At 33.3% G+C, this 16,061-nt stretch overlaps 1 protein-coding gene across 1 annotated transcript in view; it reads left to right on the top strand.

The window, feature by feature from the left end:
• The window catches only part of LOC127723140 (structural maintenance of chromosomes flexible hinge domain-containing protein 1-like), a 121,136-nt gene that overhangs the window by 15,198 nt on the left and 89,877 nt on the right, over window positions 1-16,061 (top strand). Inside the window, exons 4-11 of the mRNA XM_052229641.1 lie at window positions 2,196-2,278; window positions 4,648-4,784; window positions 6,631-6,769; window positions 7,491-7,610; window positions 8,634-8,797; window positions 10,070-10,172; window positions 11,445-11,658; window positions 15,055-15,175. Coding sequence (XP_052085601.1) covers window positions 2,196-2,278; window positions 4,648-4,784; window positions 6,631-6,769; window positions 7,491-7,610; window positions 8,634-8,797; window positions 10,070-10,172; window positions 11,445-11,658; window positions 15,055-15,175 — 1,081 coding nt within the window. The remainder of the gene's footprint in view (window positions 1-2,195; window positions 2,279-4,647; window positions 4,785-6,630; window positions 6,770-7,490; window positions 7,611-8,633; window positions 8,798-10,069; window positions 10,173-11,444; window positions 11,659-15,054; window positions 15,176-16,061) is intronic.

The following is a 16,061-nucleotide window of genomic DNA, read 5'->3' as shown; positions in this document are numbered from 1 at the left end:
TTTTGGCTCATATCTCTGAAACCAAAGCATTTAGAGCAAATCTGACAGGACAAAATTGTTCATTAGGTCAAGATCTATCTGTCTACAAATTTTCAGACCAATCAGGCAACACGTTGTTGGGTTGCTGCCCCTGAATTTGTAATTTTAAGAAAATTTTGCAGCTTTTGGTTATTATCTTGAATATTATTATAGATAGAGATAAACTGTAAACAGCAATAATGTACAGCAAAGTTAGATCTTCAAATAAGTCAACATGACCAAAATTGTCAATTGACCACTTAAGGAGTTATTGCCCTTTATAGTCAATTTTTTACAATTTTTATAAATTTTGTAAATTTTTGTAAATTTTTACAAAATATTTTCCACTGTAACTACCGGGCCAAGTTCATTATAGATAGAGATTATAGTAAGGAGCAAGAATGTTCAGTAAAGTAAGATCTACAAACATATCACCATCACCAAAACACAATTTTGTCATGAATCCATCTGTGTCCTTTGTTTAATATGCACTTAGACCAAGGTGAGCGACACAGGCTCTTTAGAGCCTCCAGTTTTTATACGACCGCAAAAACTACAAGTTTCCATACCACAAAGGGATGGTTAGGATTTGCTTTGGGGGGTTATGGCTCAAACCGTTTAGGAATTAGGGGCAAAAAAGGGGGAAAAACAAGGTTGTCCTGGTTAATGGACAAATACTTTAGTACAAAACATAATTTAAAGCAGTGTAAGGGAGATAAATCAAATACATCATTGAAATTATCTCCCTTACACTGCTTTTAAATTATGTATAAAGTAATGGTTAATGAACAATAAAGATAATTTAAAACAGTGTTAGGGAGGTAATCCAAATACAACGTTTTAGTTACTTCCCTTACACTGTCCAAAATTAAACTTTGTTTGATTTCATCAAAAATTGAATTATTGGGGTTCTTTGATATTCCAAATCTAACCGTGTATTTAGATTTTTAATTTTAAGTCCCGTTTTTTAAATTGGTCTACATTAAGGTCCAAAGGGTCCAAAATTAAACTTAGTTTGATTTTAGCAAAAATTGAATTCTTGGGGTTCTTTGATATGCTGAATCTAAACATGTGTTTAGATTTTTGATTATGGGCCCAGTTTTCAAGTTTGTCCAAGTTGGGGTCCAAAATTAAACTTTGTTTGATTTTAACAAAAATTGAATATATGGGGTTCTTTGATATGCTGAATCTAACCATGTATTTTGATTTTGGACATTGGACCATAATAGGTAAATTAAAAAAATTCAAGTTCTTAGACCACATTCTTTCTGTGTCAGAAACCTATGCTGTGTCAAATATTTAATAACAATCCAAATTCAGAGCTGTATCAAGCTTGAATGTTGTGTCCATACTTGCCCCAACTGTTCAGGGTTCGACCTCTGCGGTCGTATCAAGCTGCGCCCCAGCGAAGCATTTTATTAATTCTGTTAAGATTGTAAATCAGAGTGTCCAAAACTTTTTGACTGTCTACATCATGTACTTTATGTACATTGTAGTACAAATTCGTTTTAAAATAAATCCTCACTTACCATGCTTACTGTGATTTCTTTAATGTTTGTGGGATACCAATTTAATGTTTGTGGGATACCAATTTAATGTTTGTGGGATACCAATTTAATGGATTTCCTAGGTATAGGTAAGCAACCAATGTTAACATACAAAGAAGTATAAATTTTCTTTTAGGCTTGAAAATAGACTTTGGCAAGACCACAAAATCAAATATCAATGAAAAAATCTATTTTTCCTCAATCTACGAAAATTGGTACTCACGAAAATAGCTGATTCTACAGTTTAATGCATGTTATCCTCTGGGAATATGCTTGAATTATTTGCATCAGGACACTACATTAATCAAGCAAGGATCCATCCTCATTTATTGGGATGGGGATGGTAAACACACATTCCTCCAATTGGACAGATAAGTCCTTAAAAAAAAAACCATATTAACAGGCATGGAATTAGACAGTTCACACGTGCCACTGCCACCCCCCCCCCCTCTAAAAATAAAAAAAGTAAGATTACAGCCAAATTTTGTGTCAAATAAGGTCCACTCCTACCTAATTCTCAGGCAGCATGTCTGGCCTAATCAAGAAACCTGTTATAGATATTTTAAGTACTAATGTAATTTTAGCTGTTTAAAGATATTTATAAATTTATTTGCCTTTTTTGTGTTTTAGCCTATGCTTTTGCTGAATTGATAGATAATGCCCTGTCTGCAACAGCTAACAATGATGGACCCAGAAAAATAGAACTCAGATTGGTAAGGCAATCAGAATCATTACTCATTTGAAATAGAGATTATTATTATACATGTTATAACTTATAGTGCTGTTAAAAATGTTTTGTGGAAAGTTTATCATTGGTACAAGCATGAATTAAGGCTAATGAATTGTATATACATTTATATATGTACAATGCCATTGAAAATGATTGATTTTTTGTGTTTACACCACTTTCAGCCCTCTTGGTTATACCATGGCAGCATGATCGAGATGATTAGTGTCCTTATCTTATGTTCTTTGGTCAGCTAGGTTAAACATTATATCCTGCTTTCATAAAAAAGAAGGGGTCTCAATGGCCATGCAGTCGTCGGTCTACAGTGGTCACTAACCTGTTAACACTAAGGTTGTGATTTGGAACCCTGTCCTTGGCAAGGTGTGTTTGACTGGATTTGGAACCCTGTCCTTGGCCAGGTTGTGTTTGACTGGATTTGGAACCCTGTCCTTGGCAAGGTGTGTTTGACTGGATTTGGAACCCTGTCCTTGGCAAGGTGTGTTTGACTGGATTCGGAACCCTGTCCTTGGCAAGGTGTGTTTGACTGGATTTTGGACCCTGTCCTTGGCCAGGTTGTGTTTGACTGGATTTGGAACCCTGTCCTTGCAGGCCTCTACAATAACTTTTTTTTCAACTTGCCCAATAGGACAAGTACATACCAAAACTTACTTGTCCGATTGCAATTGTAACTTTTCCAAAAAAAAAACCCTTGGTATTAACCTTTTTGCATTTAGGTTGATTCAATGAACAAAATGAATTTAAACAATATAACAGAATTTGATTTATATCTCTTGATATCCTTTTCAAAAATATGAGTCGAGAACAACTGCATCTAGTCATGTCTAGTCACAGGACTTAGGTTTTAGTTTTCATCAATGCCAAAGTCTCATCAGACTGCACATCAGGCACAGTCTGGTAGGCCTGTCAGTCTACACTAATTTGGATTGTATTCTGGTCTTTTATGATGATAATATATTGATTATTATTACAGTCAGCTTTGTTTTTAATATGTTACATTTTGTAAAATGTTTATTCAAACACAATAAAATATTGTTTGTCTAAATATGATCAAATATGATTTTCTGAAATTTATGGTCAATTATTTCTTCATTTTTATATTTTAAATATTTTTGCCAAATAAAATTTATCATATATTTATTAAAAGCAACAGAATAATGTAGGGAAACAATGTACTGGTTTGTCTTGGTCCCGAAATATCTCCAACAGTGCCATACTGTCTATTAAACATGGAGACGATTTGTTTCCTCGCCGGTGCCAAACTGTCTTGTTACCTTATATACAAAGCCGTAAGACTGGTTTACGAGAATAGTATGCCTTTTATCTGTTATACAGTAAACATGTCAAATTAAAATTTGTTTTTATCTTCTTTTCTGGTTTTTTGTTTATTACTTTGATCATCAAAGTTGGATATCGATGTTATTTATTTTCTACAGAATAATTTTACTTGTCCCGTCGGACATGCTTGGTATGGCTTTTACTTGTCTGACCTTTTTTTCCTCTGGTACTGGACAATCGGACAAGCGTTATTGTCGAGCCCTGCCTTGGCAAGGTGTGTTTGACTGGATTTGGAACCATGTCCTTGGCAAGGTGTGTCTGACTGGAACCCTGTCCTTGGCAAGGTGTGTTTGACTGGAACCCTGTCCTTGGCAAGGTGTGTTTGACTGATCTTCCCTGACGAGGATTGCCAGTTTTCATGTTGAAGGTCAAGGGTTTTCTCAACAAATAAAAACTTGCCTTAGTGATATAGCCATGAGTGCTGAAAGTGGCCTTAGAGATATAGCCATGAGTGCTGAAACTGGCCTTAGAGATATAGCCATGACTGATGACAGTGGCCTTAGAGATATAGCCATGAGTGCTGAAAGTGGCCGTAAACACCAAGAGTTAATCATATATAGCTTTGGTTGCTGAAGAGGCATAAAAGAAACCAACATAAAAATTTTAAAACAATATACGATAAACCATCTTATTTTTGCAGATTTTTTATTTCACGTTTACCCTTTCTAGCTGATTTCACAATGATTTATTTTCGTGATTTCATTGTTTTTTTAGGTGTTTCAGAGAAGATCAAAGTTTTCAACGATTTTTAGTGTCATTTTCTACTTGCTAAAGAAGCTGTAATAAATCACTTGTGAAAAATTAGTTGGTTGAGAGTATACCAGCAGGGTGACAAAAAAGACAACCAACTTTCAAGTCCAAAGAAAAAAAGATTAAGTGGCATCAGTCCACAACACAGCAGTAAAGAAAAGACTATGCAATACAAACCTAACAATAAAAGAGATTTGGAGGGGGATTTCAGGATCCCGTTATTGAGAGTAAACTTTTTTTTTATTGTAGCATTTTGATGAGAAGAATCCAAAAGATAATTGTATATTTGTGATAGATAACGGGAAAGGTATGACCCCTCGTCAGCTCAATAACTGGGCGATCTACAGACTGTCAAAGTTTATACGTAAAGACAAACGAGATAAAGTGTGAGTAGCTAGACTCTGTGTCTTTATACCTTAAACTTGACAGTTTTATATGTGCTATCTGTTGTAAACTCATTGTCTAGCCAATCTGTTAACTGTCAGTATATATTATTGTCTCATTGGAGACTTTGGCGTACTGCGTCAAGTTAGAATTGTATTGTAAATTTTTGAGCCATATCCATTCAGAACACTTCACTCAGTACTTTCCATTTAATCATTAGAGAAACCAATTCTACAACTTGTCCACTGTTGACTGCAATATTTATCATTAAGTGCCAGTCTTTGTAAGAATCAGGCAATTTAGAAAAATTTCAAAGCATGGCCGAAAAAAACCCACCGACCTAACCATCTTATTTTGAAGTTACCCTCATCCTGAATTAGAAATGGTAGGCCTTTGGTTTCTGCTTGTCTGGTAATTCAAGAAATCTCTAGATAACTTTTGGTTAGAATGATAGCAAATTATGTAGTTAGCTCCCCTTAACTGTTAATTTCTAGTGCATTTCAACCAAATAATATCTTGAATTACAAGAACAGGAAAAGGAAATGAATGCTATATTCGTGCACCATTATATATTTTGAACATGAACTAATGTCAACTTGAGTGGGTTTTTGTTTGTCATGTTTTCACCACTGCCTAATTCTTGGGCAGATTGGCACTTAAATTTTAAAAATTTATATGCTTGGTAAAACTTACATTTTTAAGTTAGAAAGTTAAATACCTTCAATAGATAAATATTGTAATGAATAGGGGAGGTGTGATATAGAACCTAAAAGGTTATGTAGAAAAAAGAGATTAACTGAATAACTAGACCTCTATAAAAAATAAGGAGATGTGGTCTGATTGCTAATCAAACAACTATCCACCAAAGTTAAAATGAAGTGGAATTATAGGCAACTGTACAATGAGAAAAACTCATACTGTATAGTCAACTTTGAAAGGCCCGGACACGAAAAATATGAAACAATTTGCATGTTTGGAGTAAACATCACTGAAATAGCAATCGAAAAACAAATTTAATCTAGAAGTCATCATAAGATCTAAGTAATAGACCAGAACATTCTGTTTATGACAAGCTCTGAATCTTTGGTATAAGGTGTCATACATAAAAAGACATTTGCTAGACAAGAAAGAATATTTTGTATGGTGATCATTTCATTTTACATGAATTTGTACAGAGATGTTTTTCATAGTCAAAATTTTATATTTAAAAAAAATCAACAATTTTACCAAACTTTCAAGGGATGTAGTTTTAAAAGATGTATTTTATTTGTATGAAAAGAAAAATGGGGGGATCTGGGCAGATAATACTATTACTTTTAAAGAAAAAGAGTTCAAAATAATAATAAAAAAATCAGAAATTTTACTTCATCTTGCACTTTTTTTTATCTCTCATACCATATTTCATTTTGAAGTGGTTTGATAAAATACTTCAATAGTAATGGTTAGTGATGAAAATATGTTCAAAAATAGGTTTTTTTTGTTTTTTTTTAATAGATTTATTTATGTGAATTGTCATATTGAACTTCCCACATTTCACTATGTATTTTAGGAGTTTAATTGATTATGTATTTTAGGAGTTTATTGACTTTTGACTATGTATTTTAGGAGTTTTATTGACTTTGTATTTTAGGAGTTTTATTGACTATGTATTTTAGGAGTTTTATTGACTATGTATTTAAGGAGTTTTATTGACTATGTATTTTAGGAGTTTTATTGACTATGTATTTTAGGAGTTTTATTGACTATGTATTTTAGGAGTTTTATTGACTTTGACTATGTTTTTTAGGAGTTTTATTGACTTTGACTATGTATTTTAGGAGTTTTATTGACTTTGACTATGTATTTTAGGAGTTTTATTGAAACAGAGGACGAAGATTCTAACAGTTCCCTGATACAGCCAAATGTTCCCCTATCACTTAACAGTGATATATCCTACTTTGGTGTCGGTGGGAAGCAGGCTGTCTTCTTTATTGGTACTTCAACCAGGGTATGTAATATCTAACATCTGGGCTATTCCATTAAATGGATGTTGGAGGCTATATAGGAACTTTCTTTCCTCCTCTCTTACTTTTATTTTAATGGAAAAGCCCTCATCAATATTTGAAGAGGTAGGAATTTTGTATTATTGATCTCAATAGAGTTCCTATTTTTAGCTAAAAGTAAGTTTTTCTTTTTGTAATGCATTAGAATCAGAATAACTGGACTGAAGTTAAAGAGTTGCCCGTTCAACAAATTCTCCGCTACGCGTGGTTAGAAAAACTGCATTTGCAACTGTCAAATTTACCGCAGCAGTTCAACTACATTATTGTTATTGTTTCAGGGCTGTTCCATAAAAAGCATACATAGCATCCAGGGAAGACTCTTCGATATCTCAACTATGGATGAGTGTTTTTGTACCGTGTAAATTTAAGAAGAAGTCTTAAATTGCTTTTGTAGATGGTCACTCCATTTTGGAAGTGCCTTCCGAGGGTACTATGTAAATTTTGATGTACCTGCCCTCAGTCAATATTCAGCCTTTACTGTACAAACAAATATTGCTCCTACAGTTATACTATTCTAATATTTTTCATTTTAAGTCTATTGAATAAATTTTCACTGGACCTACAGATTTTTTGGAAAATATCTTTTTGACTGTTAAATTACACTAGTATTAAACACATTTTCCCCAGAGTTTATCAATGAGTATTATTTTCATCTTTATTTTACAGATGATTTCTAAAGCTAGAGAATCTAAGGATGTTCATGAGCTAACCATATCTAAGGAGGAGTTTCAACAGAAAGAAATTAACCAAGAGGCAATCTACAGTGGCTTTATACATAATAGAAAGGTATATATATATATATATATATATATTATGGTGTTAGCCCTGTATAACCACGTGTTATCCGATGTCTGTCATAAAGTTGTTACATGTTTAGACGTGTATAATAAAATTAAAATTTGATGTGGTAATTTACATTATCATCCGTTACGACAGACAAATAAGCTGATCTGAAAGGTACACCATCTACTTGCCACTATACATCATGTACTGTGTTACAACCCTAGATAAAGCCGACGAGAAAAGGCATTACATTGACCACCAAAAGCTATATTTTTATGTAGCCTAGGTGGTCGAGTGGTCTAGGGCACTGGACACGGTGCAGGTGGTGTTGCCACGATGTCACAGAAGCCAGGGTTGGAATCCTTCTGAGGGAATAACAAAAATTTGCTAACGCAAATTTGAAGATCTAACATTGTTGGGCTGAATTTGAGACGAGTTATATATATATATATATTACTGCTTATATGAATGCAATGTAGATTTTAATATAAATGTAAAAGTATGAGAGGTTACATATTAGCATTTACAGTGCATATTTTATGTATATACAATGTAATAATTGATATAATATGAATCATTTTACCGTAGATACAAGCTTCAATATTTAACAAAACACTTTGTGGAATATACATGTATGTTCAGCGGAATAGACACACACCAGACAATGATATACACAATAATACAACATCAGTATAACACAATAGTACTACATGAATCTGTTGACACAACTACCTATATAAGCTTCCTGTTAACAAAATACTTAACGGTCTGTCCAATGTAATTTTTGTCTCATACGTCTCAGGAACTACAAATTAAAGCTTCCTGAAATGCATGCATATTATTTAGGGGCCAGCTGAAGCCCACCTCCAAGTGCGGGATTTTCTTGGTGTGTAGAAGACCCATAGGTGGCCTTAGGCTGTTTTCTGCTCTTTGGTCGAGTTGTTGTTTCTTTGACACATTCCCTGTTTCCATTCTCTATTCTATATTATTATTGTAAGTTGTAATAATATTGTCTTTCTTAAACAGCCAGGAGATGCAAGCCATATTTCTACTGACGATGAAATTGTGAGAAATGTTATTAACGAAGAAAAGAAAAGAGAAAATTTTACAGTGGTTCAAATTAAAAATATAAATCCTGACCATCTTGGTTATCTCAAGTGTAGAATAAAAGATTGGACACGACAATTAGCGTAAGTAATCATTGAATAAATGAAATCTTTGGGGTCAAAAATTGATCTTGGTCTGGCCTGTAACTTATGTCACAGAAGATGACACGTGTAAAAACTCATCTTGGTTGGCCTGTAATATATGTCACAGGAGATGACACGTGCGAAAACTTATCTTGGTCTGATCTGTAACATATGTCATAGAAGATGACATGTGTGAAAACTTATCTTGGTCTGGTCTGTAACATGTGTTGCTAAAAAAGATGACAAGTTGTGAAAACTTATCATGTACTCTCCTGTATAAACGTGTAGCTGAAGAAAATGAGATATATGAATGCTAATCTGTATGAAGAACATTTACACAAAGCTTGTCTTTTAGGATTTCATATCTTTTAAACAGATGCCTTATAATCTGAAGATCATACAGCATGTATGTGTTTTCTTCAACATGATTTTCAAGGTTCAGTGACTAAAAAATTCACTGCAAAATTTTCTTGAAATGAAATTTTTTTTCAGTTACTATCAATAATTGCTCACCTCAATTTGATATAAAGAATTTTTGTAAGATCTGATGGAGGACCTTTGACTTCATATATATTAAAATTGAGAATGAAAATGGGGAATGTGTCAAAGAGACAACAACGCGACCACAGAACAGACAACAGCAGAAGGCCACCAACAGGTCTTCAATGCAGCAAGAAATTCCCGCACCCGGAGGCGTCCTTCAGCTGGCCCCTAAACAAATATATATACTAGTTCAGTGATAATGAACGGCATACTAAACTCCAAATTGTACACAAGAAACTAAAATTAAAAATAATACAAGACTAACAAAGGCTAGAGGCTCCTGACTTGGGCCAGGCGCAAAAATGCGGCGGGGTTAAACATGTTTATGAGATCTCAACCCTCCCCCTATACCTCTAGCCAATGTAGAAAAGTAAACGCATAACAATACGCACATTAAAATTCAGTTCAAGAGAAGTCTGAGTCTGATGTCAGAAGATGTAACCAAAGAAAATAAACAAAATGACAATAATACATAAATAACAACAGACTACTAGCAGTTAACTGACATGCCAGCTCCAGACTTCAATTAAACTGATTGAAAGATTATGTCTTCATCATATGAATATCAGGCACAATCCTTCCCGTTAGGGGTTTAGTATCATACCATCATATTGTTCATTTATCATCTTGATATTTTGATCTTTTAGTCATTATTATGAAGGCAACACATCTTAGTGTGTCCACTCTAAATAAATTAAAACCATAATGTAATAAATATTTATTTTGTAGACATATTTACCATTATTACATACATGGACCGCAAGGAAACATCGACGAGTCTTCAGTAAAAAATAATCGAGCTCCAAGTCCCTTCCAGAATATTGATATAGAGGTTAGTAAAGGAACTCTATAAACTTAAGGTGGACTAAGTATTGGTCAGATATATCCAGGCACTATTTCTAAATGTAAATATACTGTAAACTTTTGAAAATATTGTGTGCATTTATTATTGTGATTTTTTTTTTGAAAAATGGACAAAAATGCGAGATAAATTGTTGCCATTTCAGTAAAAACTGCATATGAATATATATATCAAATATCAGAATGCAAGTTCTTATTATTGCGATACTCACACAGTCGCATTATTCACATTTATAAAAACCTCTCAATAATTTCTGAATTTACACTATAAGTTTAAGGGTGTAGTTAGGTGAAATTAAAAAAAATCTAGAATTTAAAATTGATACAATAAGTCAGAAGAGCATTAAGGAACAAAATAAGCTAAAAATATTGATAGATTATGGAACTCCTTTTTGAGATATTTGATTTTTTAAAAATGGCGGGAAAAGGCTGACCTTAACTTTTTACCTTAAATTTAGCATTGGCATTATTTGGGTCTCAATTCGTAAAAAAAAAAATCTAGAATCTAGAATCTGCTTAAATTTTGGTAATGACCTTTTAATAAGCTATTGAAATGTATGAAAAGAAAAGTGGGTGATATGGGGCAAAATATTTTACCCTGTATCATAGGAAAAACCCAAGGAGTCCAAACATCTAACAAAAATTCATAAACCTGGATACATCCTTAATACATTCCAGATCATTAAAGATTACATTGGTTTGTGCTTTCAGTTTTGAATATTAAAATGTTATATTTAATTGAATGATAATTTCAAATTTTGTACAGGGGAAACAAACACAGGTGTGAAATTGTAAATTTAGAGAAGGCATATTTTGCGCTTCTGGTGAGTCATTATTATACCCCTTCCTCAAAGAAGTTTATGTCTGTCTGTCAATTCATCCATCCCATACAATCTAGTGGCATATTTCTCAGGAACTTTCAATCAAGGCTTTTCTGAAATTTTGAATCAGAATACATTTAAGCATGCTATACTGTGTTATGCATCTAACACTTATCAACTTCCTGTTTACTGAATACTTATAGCAGGGGTATTATTAGTTTTGGAACTCTTTGTGTTAACATATGTTTTATATTCAAAATAGTTGTGGTAAATATGTTTAATTTTCATTGACAAGGCAATTCATAGCTTGATGTATTGCAAGGAAATTTGTCTATTGTTGAAGATCATGTTGACTTTTGGTGATTTGTGTTGTTGGTTTGCTGTCCCATTTCTTTTCATTCCTACATGCATTTGTTTTACAGGTGAAATTATTTATGCCGAAGCAGACGGTGCCACAAGTAATAAATCTGCGAGACATCGAGGACGACATGCAGACATTATATGTCAGATCTGGTGCCAGTGTATTTGACTTCAAAGCTACTGTGGAAGGATCTGGAGTGGTGGAGGGAATTATCAGATATCATCCGTTCTTGTATGACAAGGAAACATTTCCATCAGATATGAATGACCCCAGAAGTAAGTGGTGACCTTTGGCTCTTCTTATATGAATAACCCCTGCTTTGCTTTGAGGAATCATTTTTATCAAAAATTTAAAAAAAATATTGTAAGGATTTTTACATTTATAATAATTTTAAAGTAACATTGATGTTTTAAAAAATTGTTCAATTTAAGAAGGTAAAATGTCAAGAATTGTTGTAAAAACCTGTTGAATGTCCATGTGAAGTGGTAAAAGAAGTTCCATCACATAGAACACTACTGGTGATCCATACTGGTGATCCATACTGGTGATCCATACTGGAGAAGGGTTGAAAGTAAAGATAAGAATTTCACATGTTTGAAATCAGCCATTTATATTATGTTGGATTCTGAGGGGATGTTCCAGATTATGGTGCCCTTTACTTTTTATGCCCCACCTAGGGGCATTATGTTTTTCGGTCTGTGCGTCCGTTCGTCAGTCCGTCTGTCTGTCCCGATTCAGGTTAAAGTTTTTGGTCAAGGTAGTTTTTGATGAAGTTGAAGTCCAATCAACTTGAAACTTAGTACACATGTTCCCTGTGATATGATCTTTCTAATTTTAATGCCAAATTAGAGTTTTGACCCCAATTTCACGGTCCACTGAACATAGAAAATGATAGTGCGAGTGGGGCATCTGTGTACTATTGACAAATTCTTGTTTGGATAAAGAGAGCAGTCATGTGATCTGAACCCTTATGCAACTGGCTAGATCTTCATATACTCCAGACCTGATCACTACTTTTAAAAAAAAACAAAAAAATAGTGCATAGAGATGAACATTCTCAACATTGTATCAGGGCTTCCAAAACGGTCATATATTCCGGACTTGACCGAAACTTTCATAAAAAGTCCGGCTGCTCTCAGCCTCAAACGGTCAAATAGAATTGGTTTGCCACTTTTTGTTATTCAAGGCATTTTCATAAAACGGTCATTTCAATTTTTACCAACTATCGATCGATAAAAATGTCCGTTTGGGGCTTTGGGCATGTCCGTTTGAGCATTTTAGTTTATAATTGTGGCAATCTATTTCACAAAGATATTTCGGTCATAATTGGGTTTAATAAAGCAGATGCAGCATATTTCAGATACTTTGAAGTGTCTCAGTTAGTCTAATCCTCTGGGTACATAAATGTACCGCTTGGTCTTTAGCTTGTGTACATCAATAAAAAGTAGAAAAAACATGTTTTCTTTTATTTAAATAACAACAAGCTGTCAAACAATTATCCCTTCAATAAGTTATATTGAAGCCATAAATCATTTACTGATTACAGGTTTGTAACCTTTGATGAGGTGTCCTTAGCTTGTTTTTATCAATAGAATTAATGATGCATAACAATGTACATAAAGGTGATCAGGTAAACGAGGTCAAACATGTAAAATTGTAAGCGTGTATGGAACAACATCCTATTTAATTACGCTTTATAGATATTATTTTAAATGAGCATTCAGTTTTAAAAAGTATCCTGATATTTAAAAGTTATTCTTCAAATAAGGATATTTATAAATGAAAAAGTATGATATATATTATTTTATTAAACACTGTACATCGTGTTAAATACTGGGGTACTCTAAAGGGGAAAATTTATTGAAATATATAGGAAAAACACCGAGAATAGCTGAGTTGTCCAATAAATAAGGGGGCGTTCTCTATTCTTGTTTTCATATTAAAAACTGTTTTTATAATTGAAATTATAAAGAAGAATATCCAATCATGACAATCTCCGACTGTTATAAAGACTTTTTCTCAAATTGAACTTTACAAATCTGCCATCATGGGCAAACGTAAACGTGACGATTCCGATCAAAATTCGAAATCTGCTAAAAATGCTAGAAGCTTTATTCATACATGGTTACAACTGTTTTTATGGTTAAGATTTGACAGTATGCTAAATGCCATGTTTTGTGACATTTGTCAAAAACATAAACTTAAAAATAACTTTTCGAAAGTCAGCCGTTGTAGAGCATGCTAATAGCAATGACCACGTTCAAGCTCTTAAATTAGAGACAGCTTCCAAAAGTAATCCAATTGTATCGGTATTTGAGAAAGTTCATGAAAAGACTGACAACGCAATGTGCACCTTAGTCCGGAATGCTTACTTTATTGCTAAAGAAAACTTACCAATGGACAAATTTCAGTCAATAAATGATTTAACTAAGTTAAATGGTACCGTGATCACTTCTAAATTACATCAAGAGAACAATGCCTGCTCCGAATTTATTCAGACAATTTCCGATATTATAGAGACATAGGTGATGTCCGACGTAAAGTTAAGTCCCGCCGTGGGAATTATGATTACGACGAGTCAACTGATCTGGCTACGCAAAAACATTTAATTTTGTACTTATCATACCTCAAAGCTGGTGAACTGAAAATTAGTTTAAATTATTTATCAACTGAGTACGTTTTTATTTATTCTTCTTATTTTCTAAATCAGGTTGGGAAATTGTACAAAGAAAAATGTTATTACTGTTCAGTAGATTTTACACGGTTTAAAACAAAACCTTCATTGGGCCTCCTCAATGTTATCTATAAATACCGCATCAGTTGTAAAAGTCACGTGGTCAGGGAATCAATACACAAAAAGAAAAGTATCACGTGTATTTATGATCAAGTTGTATTGCAATTAAAGCCAACATCAACAGTTTCAAATAAGATACCCTTAATTTACAAAGTGTAAGTACTCACAGAGAGAAGATAGATTATATAAACAGAAACAAAAACATGAGAACAGTCAGGTACTGAAGCTGATTGATGCAATGATGGTTACTGTATTACGATACACAGAAAAATGACACAATACCGAGGATAATATTTTATTTATTTTTAGAATGAAGAAAACAAAACAGTTATAAATAATTTTATTGCATATAACACTACTAATTATTTAGACACATATATCAATTTATGCATCCTCTCAGTTACATTTAAGTATCCAGCTGATCATTGACCGTCAAAAATATTTCTTTGAAAAATGTCCGGCTGTCGTCAGGAAATTTTGGAAGCCCTGCATTGTATCCATGTAAATTTTAAGCAATTTATCATTGTAATTTATACTCGGAAATTTAAGTAACAAAGTGGTGTGTATGCGGATAATCACACCATTCAAGAAAATTATTTTATTGAAAATTACATATTAACGTGATTTTATCTGTTCTTAGAATAGCCATTAGAATTAATATTATAATTTGAGTTCTCTTCCTTTGTTCATAATTGTTGTTGAATAAAATACTAATATGGACAAAGAAGATGTCTTCAATTAAAAATATGCCTTCCATTGCTGATACACCAAAATGCTTAACTTTAAGTTCACTTTGGAAAATGCATACAATCTGCACTTTAAGTGCACATAAGTACTTTGATTCTTAAATGTCTGATACATACACTGTTAATTATAGGTGAGCCTGAAGTCTTTGATGAACATGATTATGCTGCAAATGACAGACCAGGAAGAGGGAGGAGACCAATATTTGAGTGTTACTGGAATGGCAGACTTATTCCATATACGTCTATAGAAGAGTAAGTTTAAGGGGACGTATTTGAGTTACTGGAATGGCAGACTTATTCCATATACGTCTATAGAAGAGTAAATTTAAGGGGACGTATTTGAGTGTTACTGGAATGGCAGACTTATTCCATATACGTTTATAGAAGAGAAAGTTTAAGGGGACGTATTTGAGTGTAACTGGAATGGCAGACTTATTCCATATACGTCTATAGAAGAGTAAGTTTAAGGGGACGTATTTGAGTGTTACTGGAATGGCAGACTTATTCCATATACGTTTATAGAAGAGAAAGTTTAAGGGGACATATTTGAGTTACTGGAATGGCAGACTTATTCCATATACGTCTATAGAAGAGTAAGTTTAAGGGGACGTATTTGAGTGTTACTGATATGGCAGACTTATTCAATATACGTCTATAAAAGAGTTAGTTTAAGGGGACATATTTGAGTGTAACTGAAATGGCAGACTTATTCCATATACGTCTATAGAAGAGTTAGTTTAAGGGGACATATTTGAGTGTAACTGAAATGGCAGACTTATTCCATATACGTCTATAGAAGAGTTAGTTTAAGGGGACATATTTGAGTGTAACTGAAATGGCAGACTTATTCCATATACGTCTATAGAAGAGTTAGTTTAAGGGGACGTATTTGACTGTTACTGGAATGGCATACTTATTCCATATACGTCTATAGAAGAGTAAGTTTAAGTGGACGTATTTGAGTTACTGGAATGGCAGACTTATTCCATATACGTCTATAGAAGAGTAAGTTTAAGGGGACGTATTTGAGTGTTACTGGAATGGCAGACTTATTCCATATACGTCTATAGAAGAGAAAGTTTAAGGGGACGTATTTGAGTTACTGGAATGGCAGACTTATTCCATATACGTCTATAGA

This window comes from Mytilus californianus, unplaced genomic scaffold (genome assembly GCF_021869535.1).
Source record: "Mytilus californianus isolate M0D057914Y unplaced genomic scaffold, xbMytCali1.0.p SCAF_13, whole genome shotgun sequence".
In the NCBI taxonomy this organism is placed as follows: Eukaryota; Metazoa; Mollusca; class Bivalvia; order Mytilida; family Mytilidae; genus Mytilus; species Mytilus californianus.
The sequence above is the reverse complement of the archived record's forward strand: the minus strand, read 5'-3'. Positions and strand labels throughout refer to the sequence as shown.